The sequence below is a fragment of the Vulpes vulpes genome, chromosome 8 (genome assembly GCF_048418805.1).
Source record: "Vulpes vulpes isolate BD-2025 chromosome 8, VulVul3, whole genome shotgun sequence".
Lineage (NCBI taxonomy): Eukaryota > Metazoa > Chordata > Mammalia > Carnivora > Canidae > Vulpes > Vulpes vulpes.
In genome coordinates, this window is record NC_132787.1 from 82,039,456 (window position 1) to 82,067,426 (window position 27,971).

Genomic DNA, 27,971 nt, shown 5'->3' on the forward strand with positions numbered 1-27,971 from the left:
CATCTCAGCTCTCTTCAAAACTGCCAGAAATTATTGCTGCTGAAAGTAGTGCCAGGATCCTGGGGCCAATTTTCAAGTTTAGGAGGATGTGAGGGGTATTCCTATACCACCCTATTGGCTCAAGGAGCTAACGACCTCTCCTCTCCTCCTCACCCCTACCATGAAACATGGCAGCTGCTTGACACTCTGGTACCTGCCCCTTGAGACAAAGCAGGAGTTTGGCTATTTAAAGGCTGAGAGAGGTGTCGCTTTGAAGTCAGAGAAGTGAGATGGCAGGAGAAGCAAGGGGAGGCAGTTAAACCACCTCAAAACTATTTTTTGATTTTCAGACTGCATAGAAAGTGGCCCTGAAACTTAGAACAAAACCTCAATCTTTCGCATATTCATCTTTGAAGTCAAAAATTGGTGGGAAGGCTGGCTATGAAAGCACAGACCCATAGCTTCATGAACAGCAAATTTAAGCAGTTTCCCCAAATTTCCTATGTAATTATTGCTTTAGATTACTATGGCTGCTCTAAATACTGTCCCTCATCTTCTCTCTCTGACCTTCATTCCCCACATTTAGAGCCTACAAAGAAACTGAGATTTCCTTTTCAGCAGAGTATACCATCACTATGCCTCATGCAGGGCCCTCTGTACATTAGAGAAATGGAAGTGTCTTGTGTCTTGTCCATCGCTCCTTTATTAGACGTAATTACCTCCAGCTGGGCCAAGTTGATTGAGCAAATATTCAATTTTCACATGATTTTGCTGTAGCACCATAATGAATGTGAAAGAAGGTCCGTGGAATAAATAGTTAAAGGAGTTGGAGCTGGAGCTGAAAACATGGGCTGCTTTGTTCTTATGACAACTGCTTCACATCTAAAACATTCTCCCATTTTGAAGGATCTGTCTTTTCCAGCCACAGCCCTCAAGCTATAGTTATAGACCCATGATTTTTTTTATGCCAAGGTTATGAATACTCTTTTATGAATATTTTCCTTTGAACTCATTTTTGTTGAAGAAGAAAAATAGCCCTATGTATTGCACGGCTGACAGTAATAGACAAAACATAACAAATTGTTCTCGTAGGAGCAGTAAAATGCTCCAAAATGCACATAGAAAAATTCCAAATACAACATAATGTTTATGGAGCACTGTCTTTGCAGCTCTAATTCTTAAAAAGTAATATTTCTGACTGGCATGTATTATATAGAACATATTTCAGAGATTAATATCAAGATTAATACCTTAAAATGTATCCCTTCACGGTATCATGATTACTTTTCCCATATCACTGCAAACCCTGAGTGAATCGCATTTTAGGATGTGCCATTTGGAAGGAAGGAAATCTTCATTGGATTAAGCTGCTTATGTTTTATTTCTCCTTTTATCTCATTTCAACATATCCTCCAACTTCCTCCTCTAAAAATAATTCAACTAATGCCAACATAACAGATTATAGTAGATTTATTAATTTCATTTTGCCTCCAAAGGAAGTTACTATTGAGGCTTATAATTATATATGTAGTACTGTCAACCAATGTTTAGGTTCCTTATTAAAACTTCTTTTCATTCCATGTTAATATAATCAGTGAAATCATTTCTTTTCTGGTGTTAAAAAAAGTATGTGTTTTACCTAAGCCCCTTTCCAAAGTTTTATCTCATCCATAAATTAATCCAGAAAAGAGCCTTTTTTAATCCTGCTTTGGGGCTTAGATTCCTAAGCCCTGGAAGCATTCGTGTTATATCCATACTGATGTAAAAACCTTTGCTGTGGCAGAAAAATAATTCTGCATACAGATAGTATGCCTCTGAAGCCTAGCATTGTCAGGTGAATTATGGCAAGGGTGATTTAAGAATGCTTCTCCAGACTGAGAGAATGACCTATAAAAATTACAAGATAAATTGTTGCTTTGCATTTGGCATTAAGAATATTCTATGTTCTTTTCTCTTTTTTTAAGATTTTTTTTATTTATTCATGAGAGACACAGAGAGAGGCAGAGACATAGGTAGAGGGAGAAGCAGGCTCTCTATGGGGAACCCGATATGGGACTCGATCCCAGATCCCAGATCGATCCCAGGACCCTGCCTTTTCATGTAAAGGGGCAGTACTTCTCTGTTCCTTAAACTATAGAGGTTCACAACATGAGCTTTAGAGCCAGACTGCTTGGGTTCAAATCCCATTGTTGCCACTTACCAGCTGTGTGATCTTGAAGAAGGCACTTAAGCACCCTGAGCATCATAAAATAAGGCTAATAATATCACCTGCCCCTTGGGATTGTTGTGAAGATGAGGTTGGTAAAAAACATATAGAGCACTTACAACATCATCTGACACATAGGTAGTACCCAGTAAGTGTTAACTCGGAATATTATTCAACTCACAAGGCAGACATCCCTTTATATAACTTTAGAGCAGTTTTGTAAAATAAAAAGAAATCCTAGAAAAATCTAGTTCTATAAGATTTACCAGTACACAGACAGATAATGCTATATACATGATTTAATAAAGTTCTGGCTATTATTTTATATAATTATATATGGTCCAAAGATAAAAATATATTTATCCTCTTTTTTACATGGAAAAATGTAAATGTAAACTAATGGCCCCAGCACATTAGTTCAGTGAGTATGTAGTTTAATGTCTGCTCAGAGCAGCATGCACATGAAGAACAGCAGGTACAACTACCTCTATCTACATGCAGGATCAATTTCCTAAATGTTCAATAGGTCAAGTTCATTTTCTGGATAATTGTTTCCTATAGCTAGAGAAAAAAAAAATCTATGAATTCCTATGTGTTTCCAGTCCAAACAATTTTGCTTCCATGAATCTCCTAAAATAAATATGCTATATGCTATAATTAATCAAATTTGAACACCAAATAACTTAACTACACATAAATTATCATAAACTACTGCATCACTACTGTGTTGCCTTAATGTTAACTCTGGAGGTCACATTCAAAAGTCTTTGTATTCATCTCAACCCAGCAGCAAGTAAATGTCTGGTAATTATATAATTTAACAGAAAAAAAAGGCTAGAATATTGTAGATACACTTTGATTATAATTCTGTTTTCTTCATCTACATTAAAAATATGTGAGGAAAAGGTAAAGAGTGAATAGTGATGCTATTAATATAATGAGATCATAGTTTTCTCCACTTTTAATTTTCTGTTACTGACTATATTACTTTTACAATAAAGATGTTAAATTTGGGGATGCCTGGGTGGCTTAGTGGTTCAGTATCTGCCTTAGGCTCAGATCATGATCTCAGGGTGCTGGGATCGAGTCCTGAAGCAGGCTTCCCGCAAAGAGCCTGCTTCTCCCTCTGCCTATGTCTCTGCCTCTCTCTCGGTGTCTTTCATGATAAATAAATAAAATCTAAAAAAAACAAAAAAAACAAAAAACAAAAAAAAACAAAGACAGATGTTAAATTTGTAAAACTCTATCAAAATTGAACTAAAGGAGTGCCTGGCTGGCTCAGTCAATAGAGCATGAGACTCTTGATCTTGGGGTTGTAAGTTTGAGCTACACACTGGGTGTAGAGATTACTTAAAAATAAAATCTTTTGGGATCCCCGAGTTGCTCAGCAGTTGAGTGTCTGCCTTCGGCTCAGGGCATGATTCCGGACTCCTGGGATCAAGTCCCACATCGGGCTCCCTGCATGGAGTCTGCTTCTCCCTGTGTCTCTGTGTGTCTCTCATGAATAAATAAATAAAATATTTTTTTAAATAATTAAAAAATAAAATAAAATATTTTAACAAATGAACTATAAATTATATAATTTTTCATTTATGTATCAAAAAAGAAACTCACATGGCATTTGATTCTGAAGAAGACATTTTAATTAATTTTTATAAAATAAACCCTACAAAGATTTCTCATAAGAAGTTTGAAAAATAACTTCTCAAAGTAAGTTCAAACTACATCTCTGTTTTGTATTATAAGCAAGGGATTCTCAAGTATAAAAGAAAATCAAGTTACACATTGCACATCACCATTATCCTTAAGTACTATTTAGAAAACCATGATACTGTATATGTAAAACTCATTTAGTTCCATAGTTTCTTATCTAAAAGAGCTTTTTAAAGATATTTATTTTCTGGGTTTTTAAAATATTTTCTTTCTTTATCTCTAGATGAAAATTAATGAGCAATTTAGGACGTGATGTAAATCTAGGATTTATTGATCATATATTCAAAGACACAGAATGAATCTATAGGATACAGGTTTCACATGGCATTTGTCTGGAGTGAGTTTAGGTTGTGCCTTGACTTCTGAATGTGAAACTAGATACAATTACCACAAACTAAGACAGAATATTACAAATGAAGATACTCTAACACAAAGGCTTGTAGGATTTTGTTTAGATTGTCAATGGTTGTTTCGTCCAAATTTTCTTCATTGTCATCCATAGTGTGCCAGACTTCAGGGAAAGGAGATGGGATCAGATGTAAAACTGGAACACCTAATAAGAAAGAACCAACTTGTAATCAAGTGCTTATCTCCAGTGAGTAAATTAGAAAGTATCACTCTTCAAACACAAGTCTGAGTGAGAGATCTGTGCCATATAACCACAGCCGATAATTCATCATTTTCTGTATACTTCTTTGTATCTTCCCCTTTTACTCCAAAACCATTCATTCATTCAACAAATGTCACTGTATTCAGTAACTAATTTTAAAGTGCTTACTACGTACCAGTCACTATTCTAGAAGTTGAGAGTTCATCAGTGAAAAGGTGAAGCCCTGTTCATACAAGAGCTTACATTCCAGTAAAGAAAGAAGCAAGTAAACAAATATAAAAATAATTTCAGAGAATGATAAGGGTTCTAAAGAATAATAAAACAAGGTAGGGGAAGAGAGAATGAGGGGCAGACAGCTGGGCCAAGAAAGATGTATTTAATGTTAGGGAAGGCCTGTTTGAGAATCTCACATTTAGTTAGAGATGTGCAACAAAGGGAAAAACAAGCTCTGATAGGAGGAGATGTTGGAGAAGAACAGAGTCATAAAAAGGAGATCCTTGTAGGTTATGGTAAAGACTTTGGGTCTTATTCTACATGATGGCAAGCCACCAGAGCTTTAAAGCAAGAATAGGGAAGAACAGAGAACAAAGAACAAAGAATAAGGAATAGGGAAGCAACTGCAAAAGCTAGGACCAATTGGAAAGCTACTACAAGAGCCCTTGAGGTGATTTAGACTTCCATCACTGCTTCCCTATTAATCAGAAAACACCAGAGTTACACAAATTATAAGAATATAATCTTACTCTATGAATAAGAAGGCAGGGTCAGTGGAATATGGGCTTTTATAAATATTCTAGAATGGGGGTAGGGGTTTAAGGATTTGGAATGACTTCTAAGAAAAAAGAGAAGTCATGAAATAGTGGACGATTTAATCTATGAAGTAATTACATCTAATGGCTCCTTATCCTTCTATATTGTTGCAAATAAAGAAAATACAATAAATATACAGTAAGTAAAAACTACATATGTGCACGCACATGTCCATACACACATACACACACATTACCTCTTCTTAAAAATGGAATATGGTCATCCTGAATCACCCCTCCATAACTATGATTCTGGAAATAGCACCTCTCCAAAGAGTGATCCTTGAGTAAACCTAATTTGTGGAGTTCTTGTTCTGCAGACAACAATTAAACAGTAGGTGATTATCAATTCTTAGCTGATCAATACTCAGAATTCACAGGGAATTTGAAATCTTGGCCATTGCTTTTAAACAATATGTACCAGTGAGCCCACTATACCCACGGCAATAAGCATTTGGGCTACACTTGCATGTACATTTCGGAGTAGTTCAAGGGAGAGAAGAATCACACATCTCTAGCTTTACAGGGGAGAACCTCCTTAGAGGTAAATACTAAATTGAACAATGGAAACATGGAGAATGAGAAAACCAGAGGAAAGCCAGGGTTGGGGGTGGGGACAGGTTTACCTCAGACTCAGGTAAAAATTTCTCTTATAATATTCTAGATTTGGATATTGGCAAAGTCTGAACTCACGTGGAAAGTATGAATTGAGAGAACTGTTTTTCCTGCTACTTAGAAAAATACAAATCTATCCTGCTCTAGTAAAGTTTGTGTAGGTAATACAAATTCCTACACTGAAGTTTCTTGCCTCAAAAGCAGGTCTCCTGGCCTAGATTTTATCATAAATATCTATCTCATTTTCATCTCTCCCTGATGCCAATCGGCTTTGTTGTGTGTGTGTGTGTCTGCGCACTACAGGGTAAGGAGTAGTGGAGATATGAAGGGAAGAATTATTCCTCTTTTCCTTCTCCAAGACCCATTTCTCTCTCTTGAGCCATAGATATTTTGTTTCTTTGCATGGCCTGGCTTGACCTTCTAGCCTAGTCTACTCTCATTTAACTGACACTACACTGTCTCTTAAATGACTTTTGAAGGATCTTGGCTTTCTCTCACATCCCAATCTCTTACTTCCTTAGAAAATAGGGATGATTCTAGATTTAAAGGAAAACCATGTCTGAACAAGGTAGGAAACAGAATATGGCAATGACAGAGATTTAAAAAAAAAAAAAAGAAAAATTAAAGAATCCTTTTTGGTATCATAAGGACTATGACAGTCATCATTAGCCAGCATGTTTTTCTGAGTGTTTTCTCTAGACATGCATTCCATACACTGCAAACAGGATTCTGTGAAAATACTTTCCAACCATTGCTAGGGATATGCAAATATTAAATGCAGCATTGTATGTTTCCAGTTCTAAATGCAGTCTCATGCAGGGAAATAAAGTGAGCCTACTGAAAAAGATAAATGGGAGCAATAAACTAGTCAGTAAAGCAAGAAAAAAGGCCAGCAAAGTATATTATATTTTCAAATAATATATTTAAATCTAAATTTTTGAACTTTCTTTTTTCTTTTTCTATTGTTATAAATTTGAATTTTAAAATGTAGCATTTTTTCATAGGGAGGAACTCGGCTTAGGGAATTTTAAAATGTAGCATTTTTTCATAGGGAGGAACTCAGCTGACCCTTTAGTGACAGTGGTGCTTACCAATCGCTTCAAGTCTATTAAACCATCTGGCAGATTTTGGAAAAAAATTGGGAAATGTTGGGTTGGGTGCTCCAATTAAATCCAACAAGACCAATAAATCCTAAGGGAGGAAAAAAAATTGTTTAATCACTGTCACCAAAACACATTTCTTATTCACCAATGGAAAAACAATAGTCAAAACTAACTGTATTTTAACAATTCAGAATAATCTAGAGAGCTGTATAAATGAAAAAAAAAGATTTAATAACATTGTAAGTTAATTATCTTGAAGAACTTTTAAAAATCTTGCTTATGCAACCTGGACAAATGGCAAAATATAAAATTTTTGTGTCTGTAACCCCAGAAGGAAATCACTAAGGATAGATTAGAAAGAGGACATTCAGATGATATTTTATATTTTATTCTTTATTAAAAAAGAATACATTTACTTTTATTTTCAGATGGGATTCCAAGCCTTTCTGATCATCTAGTCCATTCTACTTAGTCTTTATATCCTTAGTCTGTAATGATACAGCTGCCTAGGGAAAGCACTTGGGTAGTAACTATTTATTCCTCAAAGCAGAATATAGGAAAAATTTCTTGACTACAAGTTCTGTGACCTGCGGTCTCTGGATCCCATTTCCTCTTCCATCAAACCAGAAGCTCAAAGTTACTGGTTTTTAAAGGCCCCTTCTGATGATAAGTCTCCATAATTATGCCAGTGTTTCTCATTTGAGCCGTAAAACATCACCAGGCTTGAGGACTCCCTGAAGACTACCCCCACATTAAGAGCTCCTGATTTATATAAATGAGATAACATGCAGGTAGATATGTAGCACAGATCCTGACACATAGTAGATAAATATTTGCAGAGTCTATGATTCTAAAGACATAATATCTATTAACTCATGAATGATGATTAAATACATTCATCAGGGGAAAACGGGTTTATTTGCAATAAGACTATATTTACAAAGTTGGATAACCATCAATATGGATTCATATATTTGGACTGATAAATAACTTTGTCCCTCCTCTTGATCAACCTGGTCTCCCCTCCTCCTTTGAATTTCGCTTTTTAGCCACTTGGGCAAAGGACTGACTGAATGAGTGCCAACCATATTGCCCTGACCTATTATGAGCTGCCAACAGACAACAGTATGGAGAGAATGCCGGCATGATGTGTTAGAGCCACAGAGGACACTTAATGTGGCTATTTGGACTCCAGGGTGAAGGTCATTGACATGGCAAAGGAAAGGGATGAGTGGGGGGAGTTAGGAATAGGCTTTGAGTTCACAGATAGGCTGAGGGCAGGGATGGATGAAGACAGGGAAGAAATGAAGTCTCAAGGATAGCATGAGGTCCCAAGCTGCGGTTAGTGAGGATCTAAGACTGAGTGAAGGTCAAATATGGGAAGAGAAACAGAGTAAGGAGAGAACTCAAAGGTGAGATGAGGAACTAGGGATGGAGTGTGGGCCCAGAAATGGAAATTAAAATGCGGCCATGCATTGCACCCATTACTCAATAATAAGAGCAAAGTTTTAAGGCAGCATCAAAAATGTTACCATCCCCATGCAATGATATTATACCAAAACACATCTGACACAATGTCACATACACACTTGGAGTCATTATAATTCTTTGAGGACATCAAGGAAATTCCTCACTCCCATCCCCAATAACATGTCTCACTCGCACTCCAGTTCCCAAGACCCCAGCCTCCTCAAGCTTTGTAGAGGCCTCAAAAAAGGAATTTGCTCTCACCATCTCTCCACAGAACTAGGGAATGTGCTCCCATTGAACTGAACTGAATCTGATGTTTCCTTAATCTTATTTTTTTTTACATTATTTTAATTAAGCTCAGTCAAACATAACTTCTAACCCAGAATCATTCTTTTCAGCTCTGGGATTCCTCAAAAGCCCAATGCCTGCCAAGGAATGTTCCATAATAAACACTCTGCTCCAAGACTGCAGTGGCATTCTTAGGTCTTTAATTGGCTTTAGCTTTGGTTTTCTTTGAGGCAGAGCCTGCAGCTGCAACACCATGAGAATTCCCCAGACTAACCATGCCGTGCAGTTGGTTGGTGTCTTTCGCTCCAGGTGGGTGTGGGGTTGATGCCATCTTGGGAGCTAAGTGCCGAGATCCATACAGAGAATCATGAAGAGACCAATGAAGAAGAGCCTCTTCCCCATCAAAGAAAATTAGCTGGAGTGAGAGATCTGGCTTGGAGTCTGGAATTTTCTGGTAAAAGGAATAGTAAAAAAGATAGCAAAAACAGGATTTTTAAAAGACAAGATAGTTTCCTACTAACTGGGCAAAAGTACAGATATGCCATGAAGAAAAGGAAGATACCAGAGCAAGTAAAAATATGCCAAAATGTATTTTGTACCACTTTGCCTCCAAAAATCATCCCATCTCCCACAGTCTTCACCCATATAAATATCACTTTCTCTGAAAATAGAAGTCTTGTATTTTTTCTTACTCCTTAGAGAAATTTGAAACTCTGATATTGTCATGGTGGGCAAGGTGAGGTGACACATCACCCCATTCCCCTCCAGAAGAATGTTTTGCCTCTGCCACCAAGAGAGCTGTTCGCAGGTCTTCAGCTGTTAGCCCCTTTCAGGGACAGCCTCAGCACCTCCAGAGCTCCCCAGGGTTGGCTCAGACAGTTGTTGAACGTGCACTGGCTGACTGACTTCTTCTTCTGCCTAATCCCACTTCTCTTTCCTCCCTGCTACAGCTGTTAAGCCAGGGCCACTCGCTCAGAAAGGACCTGAATGCTTCATTCCACGTCAGTGCACATTCCTGGGAACACGCAACCTGAAATAACTGCAAATCTTCCTTGCTTCCCACATTATTTGAGTCTGTAATTTTTAAGTGAATCTAGGTCCAAGGATCTGCCTTAAGGAATGCAACAAGGACACAAAGAATAATAATTACAGCCTCTCCTGTGAAGGAGTCTACACGTCAGTTATGTTAGGAAAGATATATATGCGAGCGACAAAAAGCGACAACAGTCACAGATGCAGCATAAAACATTGCTGGGAACTGCACAGAATGAGAGGTCAAATCCTTGGGGTGTCAGGGAAGACTTGATGAATCAGTATTTGAGCAGAACTTAGAAGGGCTAGTAGGATTCTGGTCAATTTTATACTTTTTACTGTCACTTCTTGCTTTTCTGATGACTCCTACCCCCACGGTCCTCCAGCCCCACTGGAATCCCTGATCTGTTAAATCTTTCACCTGTTCACAATCTTTCACCCCAAGGAAGTATTTCACTCCATATTCCACAATCATTCTAACCACTCCCTTGCCTCTCACCACAGTCAATTCCCTGGCCTCTCTCTGCCTTGGTTAAGCTCACATGGCAAAAATATAACCTTTAGACCACCTCTCTGCCTACCTTGTGCCTGCATATAGTTAAAGCTGGCTGAAGAAAAATATACAACCATTTGCTTCTTCCACCTCAACATACTCCTGGGGAAATGCTCCCATCAGACTGAAGTAAATCTGAGATCTCCCTAATCTGTTATGGATATCATGTCTCCTCTTATCTCTCTAAGGATTTTTTTTTATTTTTTTAATCTCTAAGTATACTTAAAACAGTGTCCCTTAAGTTATCTCCTGCTCCTTGTGCTCTATTTCCTCCAAATTCATTTTTCAATTCGTATCATTTTACTCTCTTTCTTTCATGCTGGAAACCATCCTCAAATGTCTGGTCACCCTTTGTGTTTATTCATATTAAAGAATGAGGTACTAGGGGTGAGGTACTAGGAGTGGCACAGCTGGTGGAGCATCTGACTCTTGATTTCAGCTCAGGTCGTGATCTCAGAGTTGTGGGATTGAGTCTCAAGTTGGGCTCCGTGATCAGTGGGGAGTCTGCTTGAGACTCTCTCCCTCTCCCTCTGCCCCTTTTCCCATCACTCCCTAAAAATAAATAAATCTTAAAAAAAAATAAAGAATAAGGTACTAAAACACTGATTAGAGACACAGATTGGTTGGTTTTACTAGAGGGTAATATGGTGCCCAATTGGTGTTTTCACCAAAAGCCCCTCAAATCTTGAGTCTTTTTCATGAGGTAGTTCAAATTCCCCAGAGAAGAAGCATCCAGGTTCCCACCTGAAGGGTACAAGCTGAGTGCTGGCTTTCTTATGCTGATAATGGGGCAAAGGCCAGGGACCTCACTGTTCAATGCACAGACTTTCACCTAATCTTTTTTATTTCTATGGGACATTTCATTCCTGCCCTCCTCTCTATGTGGCATCCTCACATCCAGAACTTCCCTGCTTTAGTTTCTCCAGAAAAATTATCCTGTCCTCTCCTATAAGGGCACAGGCGGCATCCTCACCTATCTGCCAGGGATGGGGTAGGAATCTATATATCCCAGGACTCCTTGTGCTGACTTACAAACGCTTCCCTCTCAGCCCCCAGCCTCACTTGTAACTCCCTCACTATCTCCACCAAACCCTGAGCCACTTCAGGAGTTTGGCAGGGGACTACTGACTTTTCCACTTCTTCCTCAAACTGGGGAAAAGGACTTCTCTCTACTCAGACATGTCATTTGTCATTTCTCCATTTACCTTCTGTCTTCATAATGTGGTTCCCATTAACACATGTTCCCTAGTTTCTTCAAAGATGGAATTTTCCTAATTGTTTTAGGGTGATTTCCCAAGATGGAAAAAAATGTCTTTATCATCTGAAAATTAAGTTATTTTTATATGCTAATCATCACAATTGTTTTAGTATCACTCCTTAGACCACAAGAATATTTATAATGTATTTATTATAACAAGTAAATGTATATACATATAAATATAGTTTATTATACTGAGCCTCTCCATAACTCCTGAGAGCATTAAGCACAGGATGCATCCTGTCTGTACAATACATACGTATTCGGAGTTTAATAACTCTAAGTAATTAAACAGATTTTCTCATTGGCTAAAAGTGTAAGGTACATACTTCAGTGGAGACATGGTAAGTTTCCAGTTGTTTAAAGGGCCTTGACTGGTTTCAAAGCTCTAGTTCCAAATCAAACAGCACAATAATGAAACACCAGAGCAGATTAAGATTGCCTGGGATGAGAGACATCCCACTCATGCATGCCCAGGGTAAAAGCAAGAGCAGGCAATTTTCATATTGTATAGGTTTGAAGGTTCAGATGCCTCACTGAAAATTCAACAGGTGAGTGACTCCAGTGGTCAGTGCAATGGTTTACTTTCTGTTCCAATCATTAAAACAAGAGTGGACAATAATACTGAGTCCCATAAGGCACCTTGTTCTTTTTGTATTTTTTTTTTTTTCAGGATTAGCAAGAAAATAACTGTGGCCTTCAATTTCTGGTAACTCAATCTTGGATGTGGGAAAATCTGTGTGGCCTGATTTGTGATGGTCTTTCAGTTCTTCATGGTAATATGATAAATGTCTTGTTACCAGTGTCAACATGATCAGTGAATTATCTGCAGTCTTTGCCCATCCAAAGCTGTATCAGCTAGTGCTGCAATAATAAGGGATAAATACCCACCCCAAACTTTTTTTTAAAGATTTATTTATTTATTTATTTATGATAGACATAGAGAGAGAGAGGCAGAGACACAGGAGGAGGGAGAAGCAGGCTCCATGCAGAGAGCCCGACGTGGGACTCGATCCCGGGACTACAGGATCGCGCCCTGGGCCAAAGGCAGGCGCTAAACTGCTGAGCCACCCAGGGATCCCCAATACCCACCTCAAACTTAAAGCAACACTTATGTGTCCTCCTGGGTCTGTGGATCAGCTGGGGGACAGCTGATCTAGGCTGGGTTTGATTGGAGGAGCTCTGCCTCACCATGCAGTTATTAAGCTTGGCTCTGATCCACATGTCTTATCCTCCCCCTGAGACTGGCAGGCCAGCCAGGGCATGCCCTTTTGGTCGTGGCAAAGATGCGAGAGAACAGCCCGATTACACAAGCACATCTCCAGTCATTGCTTGTGTCATATCTGCTAGCATCCAATTGGCCAAGACAAGTCAAATAACCAAGGCCAGAGTCAAGGAATGAGAACATACAAACTGCTACAGTGGGAAGGCAAACGATGGGAATGTATACCTGTAATCTTACTACTGGAGGGTTGCAGAGAGTTGGAGCAATAATCCAGTCTATTCTCCTGTCCCTCTCCCAGGTCACAATCCACTACCACCTACCCAACCCATGACAGCTGAAGAACTTAAAATAACTCCTTAATATATAAATTTATTTTAAAGTACAACTGGAAAAATGAATCTGATACTCTTCACATTTCAATCAAAACTAGTCCTTTTTTTAATTGCCTACATCACCATTACTTCTAGGAAAAAGGATAATTAAGAGAATGTGTGTGTATTTTTTAAGTGGGGATGTCCAACCAGCAACTCATTCAGCTCTTTCTGTCTGTCACTAAAACCAGGTATGAGCTACATAGAAAAAGGTAAAGGAGTTCACCCAGAGAAAACACACCCATTCTACGGACTATGCCTTTCATTTAATCTCCTTATGGTAGAATGCAAACATATCAGCCTCTAAACTCCCCCACCCAATTGCTAAGGAAAGGTACTGGTTAAAAGCAGAGCAGAGGATGGGAGAAAGACATTATAGAAGGTTCAGGAAACAAAATAAAACAAAACAAAAAAACAGTGAAAATGATACCAAGAGGTTACAAACAATTCTTGCTTTCTTCAAGTTCAGCATATCCAGTAAAAATAGAATCAAATATCTCTATTACTTCCATTACAAGATAAACCTTTTACTTCTTTACCTCCATTGTAGCAGAGGCCGGCCCCTTCATAAAGCTCTCAAGGGGAAAAAAAGGCATTTGTTGCCTGCGAACAAAGTTTTTTGTTTTTGCTTTGTTGTGTTTACTTGGTTATGAGTGATATCTGAACAAAATGTCTTCATCTAGCTTAGCACTTTTTTCCAATATACCCTTAAGAACAGAGACTGAAATAACATCTGAGAGTCCCAGAAGCATTTTGAGCTGAGAACATAACAAAAGCTCTGCTATGCTACATAAAATTGAGCCAAGATTCACAGATAATAACAATAATGCATTTTCTGCTCCATGCTTTTCATCTTGATATGTCTGAATTACCCACTCTCAGCACCACTTTACAGCAACCCCCTCCCCCACCTCAAGAGCCACATCTCTCAGATTAGAAGGTGATGTTTCATGGCTACATAAACAAGAAGAAATCCACATACTTCTCAAACATATATACCTGTACCAACTGTACACCTGCTTCATTTGTTGCAAAAAAAGTTACATTTAAAATGTACGCAAATTTAGGTAATCAAGTGCCAATGAATAAATTCACTCTCATGTATCTTAGATTTACCCCACATGGTTAACATTTCAAATAGTATAATCTTCTAATTAATATTCATTTTAACTCACATCATTTTGCAACAGATTAGTAAAGTACATTTCTAAATGGCCTTCTTACTCTCCCAAGGATTCTAGAATTCACTCTGAGTTTTTCTAATGTGTTTTATCCCAAGAATATACGAGACGGAAACAAATACCTCCAAGGAAAGGAGTTGCTTGTCTAAGGCACGGGCAAGTTCCAACAACATTGCACATGGCACGGCTGAATCAGTGGCTCCCACAAACACCCTGTTGTCCCAAGGGTGAAAATACTTGGAGTCGTAGTGACAGGCAAGGACCAAGTGTCGTTTAGCAGTGGGATTGAGGGTGCTGATGATATTTGAGAAAGACCGGTATCCATAGGGTGTCTGACTCAAGAAGGTGTCTACTTCCAAGACCCAGTCGGCTTGAAGTCTCTGAATTCTCTGCATGATGTGCTGATCAAAAGGAAAACCAAAATTTCAGATCTGGACAGTTTCCATTGGTTAATTCTATATATATTTTAATTTTGTGTGATGTCTTTCAAGTTAAAAATGCAATACATGATTATGGAATTAATAGCAAGGATCATAGAATTAGTAGGAAGGATTCCTCTCCCTCTCCCCTAACCATCGACTTGCAAAGCAAATCCCAATCCTTAGTATTAACCAATGTTAATAGTCTCATGTATATTTTTCCACACCATTCTTATTGTTTATATGAGTATGTATTAGCACACAAACACATATTTGGCAAAGGAGTACATGTTTCTATAGGAACCTACTTTACACATGATTCTGCTCCTTGCTGTTCTCATTTAACAATATAGCAGAGTCATTTCTACACATCAGGAGACAGAGACTCAGTTTGGTACATATTAAAGTCCACTTTCAATATTTCTAAGAAGCAAAGAAGGTATCTTGAGAAGTCAAATCTACCAAGGTCCTACAGGTCTCCACTCCTACAGTAAGCTCTTTGAGGGCAAAAACAGCAAATGGTAGCTCCTTTTGTCCCAAATGCATAGCATGTACCCCAAGGTCCGCAAATACTTCAAAATGTAATATATGCTAACAAAAGATACTGATGGTGTAATGAAGTCCCATAGCAAGGGGATGGTTGGGGGACATTTGAGGTCCTGTCCACTTTAAGAATCAATAAGCAACTCTGAACCGTAATGACATATCACATGGTTTTCCTTTTGCACCGAGGTAGATTCAAACCCCGCTACAAATGGCAAAAATAAAAAGGAGTCTATTTTCACATCTCTTGATGACCTGGAACTTATGACTAATACATTGACTGACAGGTTGCAGATGGAAAAGAAACACCATTTTCGAGACCAGCAGTGCCTTCCCTAGGAGTCTAGAATGCGCGATGTAAGGAGATACAGTGAGCTCACTGCTGTTCCATTTGTCCTTTTCCGCCTCCATTTTCTCTCATTTCATTTTTCTAAGTAAGTTTCATTTATCTTGTTTTATTTTGAAATATTGTATACGTCTTTGTAAGTTTGTCTTAGAGGATTGGTTTAAAACATCAAAAGACAGACTAACCACCAGCAGAACTGGCAATTTGTTCCACAATTAACATTCAATAGGGATGAAATTTGAGGTGATAAATAACTCATAATAACTAGAAAAGAATGGAAGGGTTTTGTCAGGGTTTTTTGGGTTGTTTTTTTTTTTTTTTTTGAGGTTTTTCCCCCCAAGGAAATACCAGATTTTCTAGCCTACCCAACTCTTGTGTGGCCTGTCGTAACTAATGGGACATGACACATAGGCAAAGGTTTTGGAAAAACCGTGGCAGGAAGCTTCCAGGAAAATAACTAAACTAGAGAGAGGACAGTGATTCTCCACTCAAACCTGCAAAAGCCAAATAAACAAACATTTCGCTGATAATCACTCCCTGCTTTCCATAGTGAGTTGGACTTTGGCCACGATAGCATGTGTGCACAGTCCCTTGCCTTTTCTATTACAAGTTTACAGGTTCTCCTTTCAAGTAATAAAAAGAAATGTTTCTAACCTTTTTAAAATCATCACTCATATCTCATAACTTTGTTTTCATCCACAATTCTCAATACTGGGCTTTGCTCACAGTATTAAGTTATCACTAAATAGAGGCTGACTGTAACTAATAAGTTAGTCTCAGTGAGAATACATAAAATTATACGATATCACACATTAGTAGTTTGAAATCACTTTGCATCTCAGATAAGCTTTCTACAGAATATGAAAATAAGTTATTCCCAGAGTTTGAGAAAAAAGAAAATTTTCCATAAAAGGGGTCATCTTAAAAAAAAAAAAAGGCATATACTCCAGAACATCTGGTATCCAGATGATGAACTGCTTCAAAGCCAATAGCAGCTTGTGTGCTTACAAAAATGAATTGAGATTTTAAAAATATATATCTGTTAGCTTTGTTCAGCTAAGGTCTCACACACAAACCCACTGCTCAACTACTAAACAGGTTGCGGACATAATTTCTGATACCTTATGTTGACACTAAAATCCACAAAAGCATCAGCAAATGCCCCCAAAATTCTCATTGAAGCAACCTTTTAAACTTTTTTATTCAGTATAAATATTTTTTAATTATCTTAGCAACGAATTTCTTTATAAACAATCGAATTGGCTCCATAATCTAATTAGGTCACCAATATCCCTTGCTATGCTTTTGGCCCTCGGGCTTAGTCTGCAAGTTCCCACTGCAATTCTCTAGAGTAGGCTCCCAAAACTACTGCTTTGCTCACTAGAATGCCCTAAGTGGGGAATGCTTCCTGAAGCCTATTAGCAAGAACTCAGCCCCCCTCCCAATTGCAAAATGCAATTTAGGATATAGATTGTACTTGGATTATTCTTGATTTATTTTTTGGAGTGGGGAAAGGAGAAAAAGAAGGATGGAGAGAGATAAAGATGAATATATAGAGACAGAGAGAGATAAAGACACAGAGAGACTGACACTGAGTAGATCCAAAAAGAAAAGGATACAAAGATAAAGATAGAGATGAAGAGAAAGAGAGACAGAGAGTGAGAGAGGAAGAGAGAGAAAGATAGACATAAATATGACATTCTACTTCCGGGGGTTAGGGAGAGCCTAGGCATTGTAGGTTAACATCAGTCAATGATCCTGGGTCTAACTGAATTTCACTTAAATTCTCATTTCCAGGTTCCAAGAGACAATGATAGTAGTAGACCTGGTTTGTTTGGAGAAAGAAGATTCTACAGTATTTGCACCCAGTCTACAAACAGATCATTGTAAGGATGCTGAATCCTGCCACCGGAGACTTTAGGGTATCTATTCCTTCTTGGACATACCACATATTCGTCTCTTGGGCTCCATGCTGAGGGCTCTCCATCCAAGACCCTCCACCTAGGGATATCCACACTTTCAGCTGAAGAAGCCCAGCTTCAGCTTCTCAGATATACTATTCATCTACAGGGAGATTTCAACCCTGAAATTTCTAGCTCGCTTCTTTTAGGCAAAGTTTCTGGCTTGCTCCTTAGTGAGATGTTATCATCTTGATCTTTAAACCATTTTTCCTAATCCTATCTCAGAAAGAAATCACTGAAATACCCCAAAATTTCACATGTTTATACTGTTTACTTTCCAAATGAATTCTCTCCTTAAAAATATACTCTAAAAATCCAATAGGCATCATTAAGCTCATTGATCAGAGGCAATAAAAATGGAGAGTATGGAAGGCACCTGGTTGGCTCAATTGGTTAAGCACCTGACTCGATTTGGGCTCAGGTCATGATCTCAAAGTCGTAACATTGAGCCCCCATATTGGGCTCACTACTCAGCATGGAGTCTGCTTGGGATTTTCTCTTTCCTTTCTCTTTGCTCCTCCCCTCTCTTAAAACAAACAAACAAAAAATGGAGACTTTGGGACATTGTTCCTATTTTATTCTCTGAAAAAGAATCCATAGCAATGCATATCTTTACTGATAATTGCAAAGGTCAGTTCAATAACCAATTTTATACCAAGTCCATGTACCTCTAGATTTGGGAGTCTTATCTAGTTGTAAGTGTGAAACTCTATAAATTACAAAACATCTAATCCAGTACTCAAAAAGGTTTCAGGAAAAAAAAGTAGATTTTCTACTATTCTTGTTTGAATTTAGTTCTGAGTGACAGGTACTAATCCTGGTCAAATTGAGTCCATTAACGTAACTCTCTCATTATATCCTAAGCATCATCTATCTCTTCTAAAGCAGAAACCCTTTATCTTGCATAGCTTAAGGGCAGCTCTCTAAAAATTCATGATGATTTCCTTCTCAAAAAACTATAAAACTGAATCTCTTAAGTGAAATTTCCATCATAACCATCCTGTTCGGATTACTGCCACATCAGCTAGAACATGCATAAGCAACCCAGCAAACAGGTCCCAACACATTCCAAAATACTGTCAATAAACTTCTCATTTGCCTCCACCCCACATGATGGCATGGAAAGTGTTATGTGTTCCGTAATTTTGATGTATTTTTTTAATCACAACAGTGTCTGTGTGTATTATTTATGCTATATATTCTGTTGAAAGCTAAATATAGATCCAAGTAGCAATATTTGTTGAGTTTAAGAATTTCTAGAGCCTCCGGGCAAGGAAACTCAGGTCTGAAGTATTCATATATGTTTCTATGTATGCACAGCCTCCTGATCAAATGGTATGGGGAAATGAAAGAAGTTGAATTGAGTGAGTGAATCTATAGACCTTTTTTTTTTTTTTTTTTTCTAATGAGGAACTGAGGATTTTGGAAAGCCCCAGGAAGCATCCTGAGCTTCCTTTCAGAAAATGCTTGGGAGATGAGGCCTGGAAAATATCATTGAAATGAGTGGTATGTGTCTCATTCTCCAACTCAGGCAAGAGAAGATCCAGGGCTGGAGACATTTGTGAACACACACTACAGAGTTGGTTCCTCCTAGCCAATGCTCTTTAGCGATAGGATGTAGGAGTCAAGCAGATTTGGATCCAAATTCTGGTCTCATCACTACTATGTGTATATCCCTAACAAGTTAATCCATATAGCTAAATCTCAGGCCTTTTCCATCTGTGGCACTAGGATAATAATAGTACCCACGTGATAGCATTGTTGTGAGGACCAAATGAGAAAAATCCATTCAAAGAACTCCATAAAGGACCTGACAAAAAACAGTGCTCCACGAAAGTCATCCATCATCATTATTATTCCTTGGTCTGCCTAAAGGTTAGAAAGAACTAAGGTGCTCTTTGGTTCTCCACTGTCTAATTCCTTGGGAGAAACAGATGTTGTTTGGTTGGAAGACAAGAGCCTAGTGGTGCAACAGACGATGGCTATCCTGGTTAGATGCGAGAGGCAGGAGCCGTGTACTGGGCACAAAGGATGAGCATAATGGCTGTGTTGCTGGGCCTTGCAGGTGTCACTCTACTACAGAAGTGAGGGGTCAAGGTCTTTTGCCTGGAGAGACAGGCAGGTGGAGTACACTCAGAGGAGGATTTGAGGGGCTAGTCTCTCCCCATTCTTTCTTGAGCTCCCCCTTGAAATGGGGCTATTTTGAAAACAAAAACCAAACAAACAAAATGGTCATTTAGAGGTGGGATATCAGATCACTTAGGAAGACTGGCAGTAAGGAGGCAGAGACATTCAAGGTCTGGCCCAACTATGGTTTAATTTACCTCCTAGAGCAGTGTCTTTCAAATTACAGTGGTAAAATCAGTGGATCTTGAAATCAGTTTACTGCGTCATGACCAGCATTAAAAAGCAAAACAAAACAAACCAGTAAAGTAGAATGAACAATATCAGAGTAAATCCCAGGTGATGAAAATAATAAGAGTGCGGATTTTTTTCATGGAAGTTTTGTGTTGGTTAAATCTATTTTTACCTTTGTGTGTATAAAATCTAATTCTTAAAAGTTTTTTACTATTCTTTTTAACATGAATCAGAAGTTTCAGAAGCATCCCACTTGTGCAAGTAGCTTATCACTATCACTGATCTTGATTTTCCCTCCAGGGAGAATACAATTTCCCAAGAGGAATGAAGACCTGATAAAACAGTAATTCACCCATGGCCCAGAATTGTCAGGCAAGGACCACCTAGGGCTATTGACTTTGGGGGTTAGGATCCAAGGAAATGTGGTTGGGTGCCTGGGGATATGTTATAGAAATGACCAGGAGTTGAATGTTTAGTACCCTATCTGCTGTTGTACCCCCACAGAAACTGGACACATAATTGATTTAGATTAACATGTATCACTCAATTCAGAACAGACATTCACGCTCAGTTGCTTGATTTTCTGGGTCGCTTCTTCTGGTGAACAATAAGATGAGATGACAGACCTGAATATCAGACAAAAACTTGGGACATGATATTATCTCTCATGTGAAAGCAAAGTGTTCAACAACCTTCTGGTCTATGTGCCGCATCCTCACCTGGCGAGCAGCATAGCTTCCAGGAGATCCCGGGTATCGCTCTATAAGCAACGGTCGTAAGTCGTTTTCCCACATTTCAGAAATATTAGTGCCTTCTGCAACTTGTCGAAGAGACGATGAATTCAAAATGGCTGGTTCATGATAATTCTGAGGATTAAATAACATTATTTAACTGGATATCATTTCATAAAATGGTCAAGACTCAACCCTGAAACATTTCCAATAGAGAACTATTTCCTTTGAACCTCAAACTAAAGAAATAGCTCTTCAATCATAAAGCAAATTAAACTACTCAACTTTAAAACTGGCCCTTTAGATCTAGAAAGTTTCACTGTTTTGGCAGCTTATTTTAAAAACAAAACGAACCTAATGCATTGAACCTGAGAATTAATATTTGGCACTTCCTGCGTAACTTGTAATAATTTTAGTACAAATACTTTGTAAAACTAAGATTTAAAATATCAATTATTAATCTCCTATTCTTAAGAAAACCCAAGATTTTAAAAACTGCAGCGAACAATATGATTATACTTTATTATTACAATGGCTTTATAAAAAGGCAATATGACATTTCAGAGGTGCCTGTGTTAAGCACCTGCCTTAACCTGCCAGAGTTCTGGGATCAAGCTCCACCTCTGGGATCCTTGCTCAGCAAGGACCCTGCTTCTCCCTCTCCCTCTGCCTGCTTCTCCCCTTGTTTGTGCTCTCTCTTTGTCTGTCAAATGGATAAATAAAAATCTTAAAAAAAAAAAAAAAAGGCAATTTGGTGAAGAAACACTGTCTTGGAGTCAGAGAAGTTGGATTCAAAGCCCCTGGCTGTTGTTTATAGGTTGTATGACTTTGAGCAGTCCCTGAATTTCTCATTCCCCTCAAAAAACCTAATAAAGGAATTTGAGCTACATCTTCACTGTCCAGTATGGTAACCACTAGCTGTATATGGCCATTAAGCTCTTGAAATGTAGTTAGTTGAATTGAGATAGGCTGTAAGTGTAATATTCACATTAGATTTCAAGGACTTAGAATAAAAAAATGTAAAAATATCTCATTAAGTTTTATGGTAATTATATATTGAAGTGATCATTTTTTTGTAAATTAAGTTACATAAAATATATTTTTAAAATTAATTTCACCTATTTTTGCTTTTTTAGTGGAGCTACTAGAAAACCTAAAATTCCGTATGTACTTCTCATCATATATTTTTATTGGACAGTTCTAAACTACATGATCATTGAAATTCCTTCCAGCCAGAGTTTGATGATTCTATAATCCACTACATAGTACACTTTTTAACTTCAGTTAAAATATTTAAAAATTCTATTAACACCCACACTTTTAGGAACATTTACCTATTAGCTGAGTTACCTTAACTTAAAGAGCTAAATATACATAAATATCAAATGTGTATTTTGGGGGTTTTTTGTTTTGTTTTTTGTTGTTGTTTTCAAATATGTATTTTGGTTATGACTTTATGCATGCTGTATTTTCTTGCAATACTAATAATAATGAATCATTCATTCATTGCATGTTTATCAGGTACTCAGTGATAGAACATGTCACTCCTCCCACAGGGAAGTGGATGATTGATCAGGTGATTTCTTCCCTAAGGGGAATGATGAAGGTAACTTTAGGATATTAAGTTCTGTGGGGGTTTTTTGTTTGTTTTTAAAGATTTTATTTATCTGAGAGAGAGAGTGAGCATGAAAAGGGGGAGGCACAGAGGGAGAAGCAGGGAGCCCAACACGCGGCTCAATTCCAGGACCCCAGGATCATGACCCAAGCTGAAGGCAGACGCTTAACTGACTGAGCTACCCAGGCACCCTGAATATTAAGTTCTTTGGAATGCAAAACAGAAACCGGGGGAGCCTTGTCTACTTCACAGATCTTTCCCACGCTAGTGTTGGTTGAATATATCTCAGTGATCACATAGGTATTTTCATTCCATGTGGCTAGTGAGAAACTGTGGAATTAAAGAATGCCAATTGCCAAATTATTTATACTCTTCTACACTTGGCTGTGTCTCCATGTTACTCTCTGGGGTGATCATTACAAGGGCAGGGGCTATGGGTTCAGACACACACTCTCAACTCAGCTCTCCACCCCTCACTAGCTGTTACTCTGGCAAGTTACTTAACCTCATTAAGGCTCAATTTCCATCTGTGAAATGGAGGTAATAACACCTACTTTCTAGAGTAATTATAATTAAGTGAGCTAATATATGTAAGCTATCATAGTAAACATTCAACAAGTTATTCTGTTATCATCTATCAAACACAAAAGAGGTATAGAATTTAGAGCTGGAACGACCACTTATAGATTATCCAGTCCAAACTCCTGGATTTATGTCAGTGGAAACTGAGGTTCATAGAGACCAGATGATTTTCCCAAGGTGATAGGAAAGCTCCAGGTAAGTCCATGAAAATATCTGGGTTCCATGGATTCCCAGTCCTCTGCCCCTCTGCTGCCTTCCTGCCTCATCTGTGAATTGCCAGTTACCCCTAAATGTGGATGTTGTGCCTGAACATCTTAAAGTTAGTCTTCGTTTACTGATATAATTTTAAATATATGTCCTGCATAAAATTGTCACTGCAGCCTTTAAATCCCTTGGTCCTTTCAGGACCTCAGTCTACTTAAGTTAGCTCTCAACAGTGCTTGGAGAAGAAAGCTGACACTAACAGACAAAATAACAGAAATGTGAAAAGGGCAAAGAAAAAACTAGAGGTAAGAAGTGGGAAGACGTCTATGGTTAATTACTCCTTAACCAGGCCTGTCTGGTCTTTCCTGTCACCTCGCTGGCCCCAGGTCAGACCACTCACCCCAGTGCACCAAGCTTCAGTCACCCTGGCCACCTTCCAGGTCCCAAAGCAGTGGGAGACTCTGCTCTACACAGCCTCTGCACCTGCTGTCACTTCCGGCTTGCAGGCTATTTCTTCCCTCTTCACCTGACTCCTTCCTGCTTACTCAGATGGTGACTTGGAGACCACTTTCCTGTACGTCAACCTGTTTAACATCTGATTTCATACAGGCCATCCGCTCCACGAGGGCAACGATTGTCTTTATAGCCCAGTCCCTCCCGTAGCCACACAGCGCCCGGGGCATACTGAGTACTCAGTCAATATTGGGTGAGGTCATCAAATAAGGCATTGACAGATGAACAGTATCTCTAAAACTGTCTTTAGAAAAGCCTGTGTCTACATCATAACAAAGCAAAATGAACATTATAAATAGCAAGTCAGTTAAATAGAGAAACAAGCAGCTACGTGCTGCAAAGAGCTTTAAAAGGAGTTATGATTCAATTTTGGTGTCTTTGCTCTTTTTTAAAATTTCTCATCTCAGGCCACCTGGGTAGCTCAGTGGTTGAGCGTCTGCCTTTGGCTCAGGGCGTGGTGCTGGGGTCCCCAGATCAAGTCCCACATCGGGCTCCCCTCGAGGGGCCTGCTTCTCCCTCTGCCTATGTCTTTGCCTCTCTGTCTCTGTGTCTCTCATGAATAAATAAATAAAATCATTTAAAAAAATTTCTCATCTCAATACCTGTGATGTCTAGAACTGGGCTGGCCCAAGGGCAGTCTCTGCGACAACTGAGAACTATTCTGTCAGGAAGGCTATCTGACCAGTGACTCCTTTTCTGTTTCGTGTCCATTACTGCATCCCCAAGCCTACCTGTTCACTGTGGACTAGGTCCTTCCTGGTATGTCCACAGTAGGGAGGAAATCAAGCTCATGGTTAAATGGGCAATTTATGGCAATCTGTAAAAGAGTTCTTAAAAGATTTAAGAAAAAAACTGGAACAATAGAGAACCCTCCAGCATTGCTAGCTGTAACAGATACCATAGATTAAATAGAGTTGAGAAATAGCACCAAAAAATGCTTAATGGACGAATGAAGCGTAAGTTCAGCAGACAGGCCCATTGATTGATGCTCCTCAAAACCCAGAGTTTCATGTGTTGCTCCTCAATCTCCTGGGCTCAGCCATTTAATTAACGTGCTTCAGTAAAGAGCCCTCCTCTCCCTGCCTCGTTGGGAGGAAAGATGTCCCTGTGAAACCATACGAATAAAAGCTTCACAGTCAGTGAAAGACAGAGAAGGGAAAACAACCACACTCTGTTAATTATTTATGCCTTCCTAGTCATTAAAGCCCTGTACAGAAAAGCAATGGCCTCTCCCAACCAAAATGGTGCCCATTCAACTTTCAAGGAGCCTTACTCTCAGAACCCAATAAATATAAACATCTATGCGGAGATGAGAGGAAGCTGTGAGAGAAGAAACCTGTAAAGAAACTCTGGGCTGGACATGAAGAAAGTAAATGAGGCAAAAAAACCGCACTGAGCCCAGTGTTAAGTGCAAACCCCAAAATAGTCTAGGCTTATTTCAGTGAAAAGACACATAGACAAGTTTCTTTGGTATAGGCATTCTCAGAGGAACAAATCTCTATTACAGCCCCTGCCTTGTCTTTTCAGACAGGCAGAAAGGACAATAAGTCTGCTTTGGGTGACAAGAATCTTTCAACTAAAAAAGTGTGAACCAGATATCCTGAAACATCTCCTCTAGGCTAATCACATGGTGCCAGGCCAAAGAGGGTTTTAATTACATAATTTGTAGAGCTGGTCCCACTTGCAGGGGGATTTGAGGTCCCAAGCCATTGAATTAGAGGGAGATCATTATAGAAGCCCAGAGACTTCAATTCCAGTTTTCATTCCATATGAGTGTCTCCCAGATAACCCGTAGTGTCTCCTGTGTCTACCAGTAGATTCAACCCAGCCAGCGTTTACAGAAATCCTTCTGTTGTGCCCAATGCTTCTGACATGACAAATGCAGTCATGGAAAAGTTGAGAGCTGAATAAAAAAAAAGTTCTGTCTTCTTTCAATGCAAGAAGCCCTCTACCTAAAAGAAAAGCAATGTAGGCTTTGAACTGACAATTTGTTGTTTTTTTTCTAAAGATTTTTTAAATTTATTTATGAGAGACAGAGAGAGAGAGAGAGAGAGAGGCAGAGACACAGGCAGAGGGAGAAGCAAGCTCAATGCAGGAAGCCCGACATGGGACTCGATCCCTGGTCTCCAGGATCACCCCCTGGGTTGAAGGCCATGCTAAGCTGCTGAGCCACTCAGGCTGCCCTGAACTGACAATTTGGAGTCAAATCCAGATTCCTGACTTACTGGCTATGAGTAGGAAAGGCCTACTTATCTGTAAGGACATTAGAGTACTTACCTGCCAGGTTGTAGAAGCTCAAAAAAAGGCACATTTTGTCTTTCAACTCCTACCAATATCCAGCCTACCACCGACCTCCCTGTGCCTGCCTTGGAGTCTCCATTGTGGTTTCCCTAAGAATCATGGTGGGTAAAGTGGTGAATGGCTACAGACTTTTAAAACATGGAAGAGGGGAACCTAAAAACCTTCAGAATATGTATAACTCCAGAAGTAGAACAGTGTGAAGTCCTGAAAACAGCAGTTAGAGCATGTCAGAGGTGATCCTGGAGGAGGACCCCTACCAATACATTGGTTCCCAACTTTATGACAGAACAAGTTTGGAAATAACCCAAATAACCAACAATAAAAGGACAGTTTATGAACTGCCTTCCTAATTTCTGACCAGGAAGGTACTCAGGGTGAAGGGAAGAAGGGAAGGATTTAGGTATGGAACTCAATGTTCCTTGATGGATGTTACTCCTACTGAATACCCATGGAAAGTTTTTCTTATAAGGCAATTATTCTTGAGTTGCCTTCCCACATCCTCACCAGGTTCCCTGTGGCTGGTGGTCTCCACATGGAAGCAGGGGCACATTGTGGCGTCTAAATGGTGAAACTAAGGAAGCATAACACAGAGAACTATAGTGGGCTATTTATATACACAGGCTTGTGGCTGGGTGCAACTCTGCATGTGACCCAGACAGGGCCCGTGCGTTCACCAGTGCCCTGTATTGCCAACGTGTCAGGAAATACAAGCATACCATAAGCATTTAAAAGATGTGTCCAAATAAATAAATAAATAAATAAATAAATAAATAAATAAATAAGTAAAAGATGTGTCCAACAACAGGGGCACCTGCGTGGCTAGTCGCTGAGTGTCTGCCTTTGGCTCAGGTCGTGATCCCAGAGTCCTGGAATCGAGTCCCGCATCAGGCTCCCTGCGGGAAGCCTGCTTCTTCCTCTGCCTGTATCTCTCTGGCTCTCATGAATAAATAAGATAAAATAAAATAAAGATCTGTCCAGCAGCACTGTCAAAGTTTATAACCCTTTTACTGTGTTTCTTAGTACTTTTTAAAGCATATTATTTTGCTCCAATAATTAACATATGCATAATTTCCTAGCAACGTCATGATTTCAAAACAGTCACACAAGAAAAAGAAATCATTTCGAACCTAGTTACTTCACCAGAGGAAACTGGCATCCCAGGTTCCTCTTAACAAATCTCCCACCTACAACTAGATACATTGCTCTGACAACTGCATTTGTTCTCTTTTAAGAAAAAAGAAAATGTTTTAAAGTGAAGCTGGTCTCCAGTTAGAGCTGCTCCGCTTAAAGACCTTAAACGGGAGCACGCGCCTGTCCAGACGCCGCCTGGAGACCGGCCGCCCCAGGGCGTCGGCGGAGGCAGCGCAGGGGCGGTCCCCACCCCCGCGCGCCCCGCGCCCCCGCGCAGCCCAGCCTGCAGCCGCGGGCCTCCGCGGTCCCGAGTGGGCGGCGGCGCGGCGGAGCCCCCGCACCTCGCGTCTCGGCCGCAGCCGGCTGGACACACTTCCTGTGCCTATCGGTACCCGCATCAGACCGCAGCCCACGGGAGGCCGGTGACATCGCTCACCCCGGTGGCGTCTCCAGGGCAGCCCCGGGGCCGGTGAGGCACCCCGACCGGGACGCGCAGCCCCGCTTCGCCCGGGCCGGGGACCACCGCCCTGCCCGCCTCCCCACCCCGCCTAGGTGGGGTCTCCGGGCCCGGCGCCCGCGCGCGCCCCAGCCGCCCAGGTACAGCCACGCAGCCACGCAGCCGCGCCGCTCACCTTCTCCTGGACCCAGTCCACCGAGCCTCGGCGTCTGACCCCCCGGGCCGCCAGGGGCAGGGCAGCCAGCAGCAGCAGCAGGTGGACGGTGTCCATGGCACGCCGGTCCCCGCCGCCTGCCGCCTCCGAAGCTGCCTGGGCGCCGGCTCCCCTGGCCGCAGGCGGTCACGAGCCCGGGAACGCGCGCCGCCCGCCGCCCTCCTTCTCCACCCCGGGTCCACT

General features: G+C 39.9%; 1 protein-coding gene across 1 annotated transcript; it reads right to left on the minus strand.

Annotated features, from left to right (window-relative positions):
* Positions 1–4,148: 4,148 nt before the first annotated feature.
* QPCT (glutaminyl-peptide cyclotransferase) lies at positions 4,149–27,971 on the minus strand. The gene is made up of 7 exons (XM_026018947.2): positions 27,750–27,971; positions 20,760–20,906; positions 14,536–14,814; positions 9,068–9,244; positions 7,024–7,123; positions 5,515–5,631; positions 4,149–4,451 (listed from the first exon to the last, which is right to left on the minus strand). Exons 1-7 carry the CDS (start codon positions 27,843–27,845, stop codon positions 4,306–4,308), a joined length of 1,062 nt encoding a protein of 353 aa, XP_025874732.1. The 5' UTR covers positions 27,846–27,971; the 3' UTR covers positions 4,149–4,305.

Bases quoted from the DNA above. Each gene is read 5' to 3' on its own strand.
- QPCT (XM_026018947.2), bottom strand. From the start codon at position 27,845: ATGGACACCGTCCACCTGCTGCTGCTGCTGGCTGCCCTGCCCCTGGCG. The intron at 20,907-27,749 runs GTGAGCGGCGCG...TTTAATCCTCAG, and splicing joins TGGACTGGGTCCAGGAGAAG to AATTATCATGAACCAGCCAT. The intron at 4,452-5,514 runs GTAATGTGTGTG...CTTTCTTATTAG, and splicing joins TATTCCATTTTTAAGAAGAG to GTGTTCCAGTTTTACATCTG.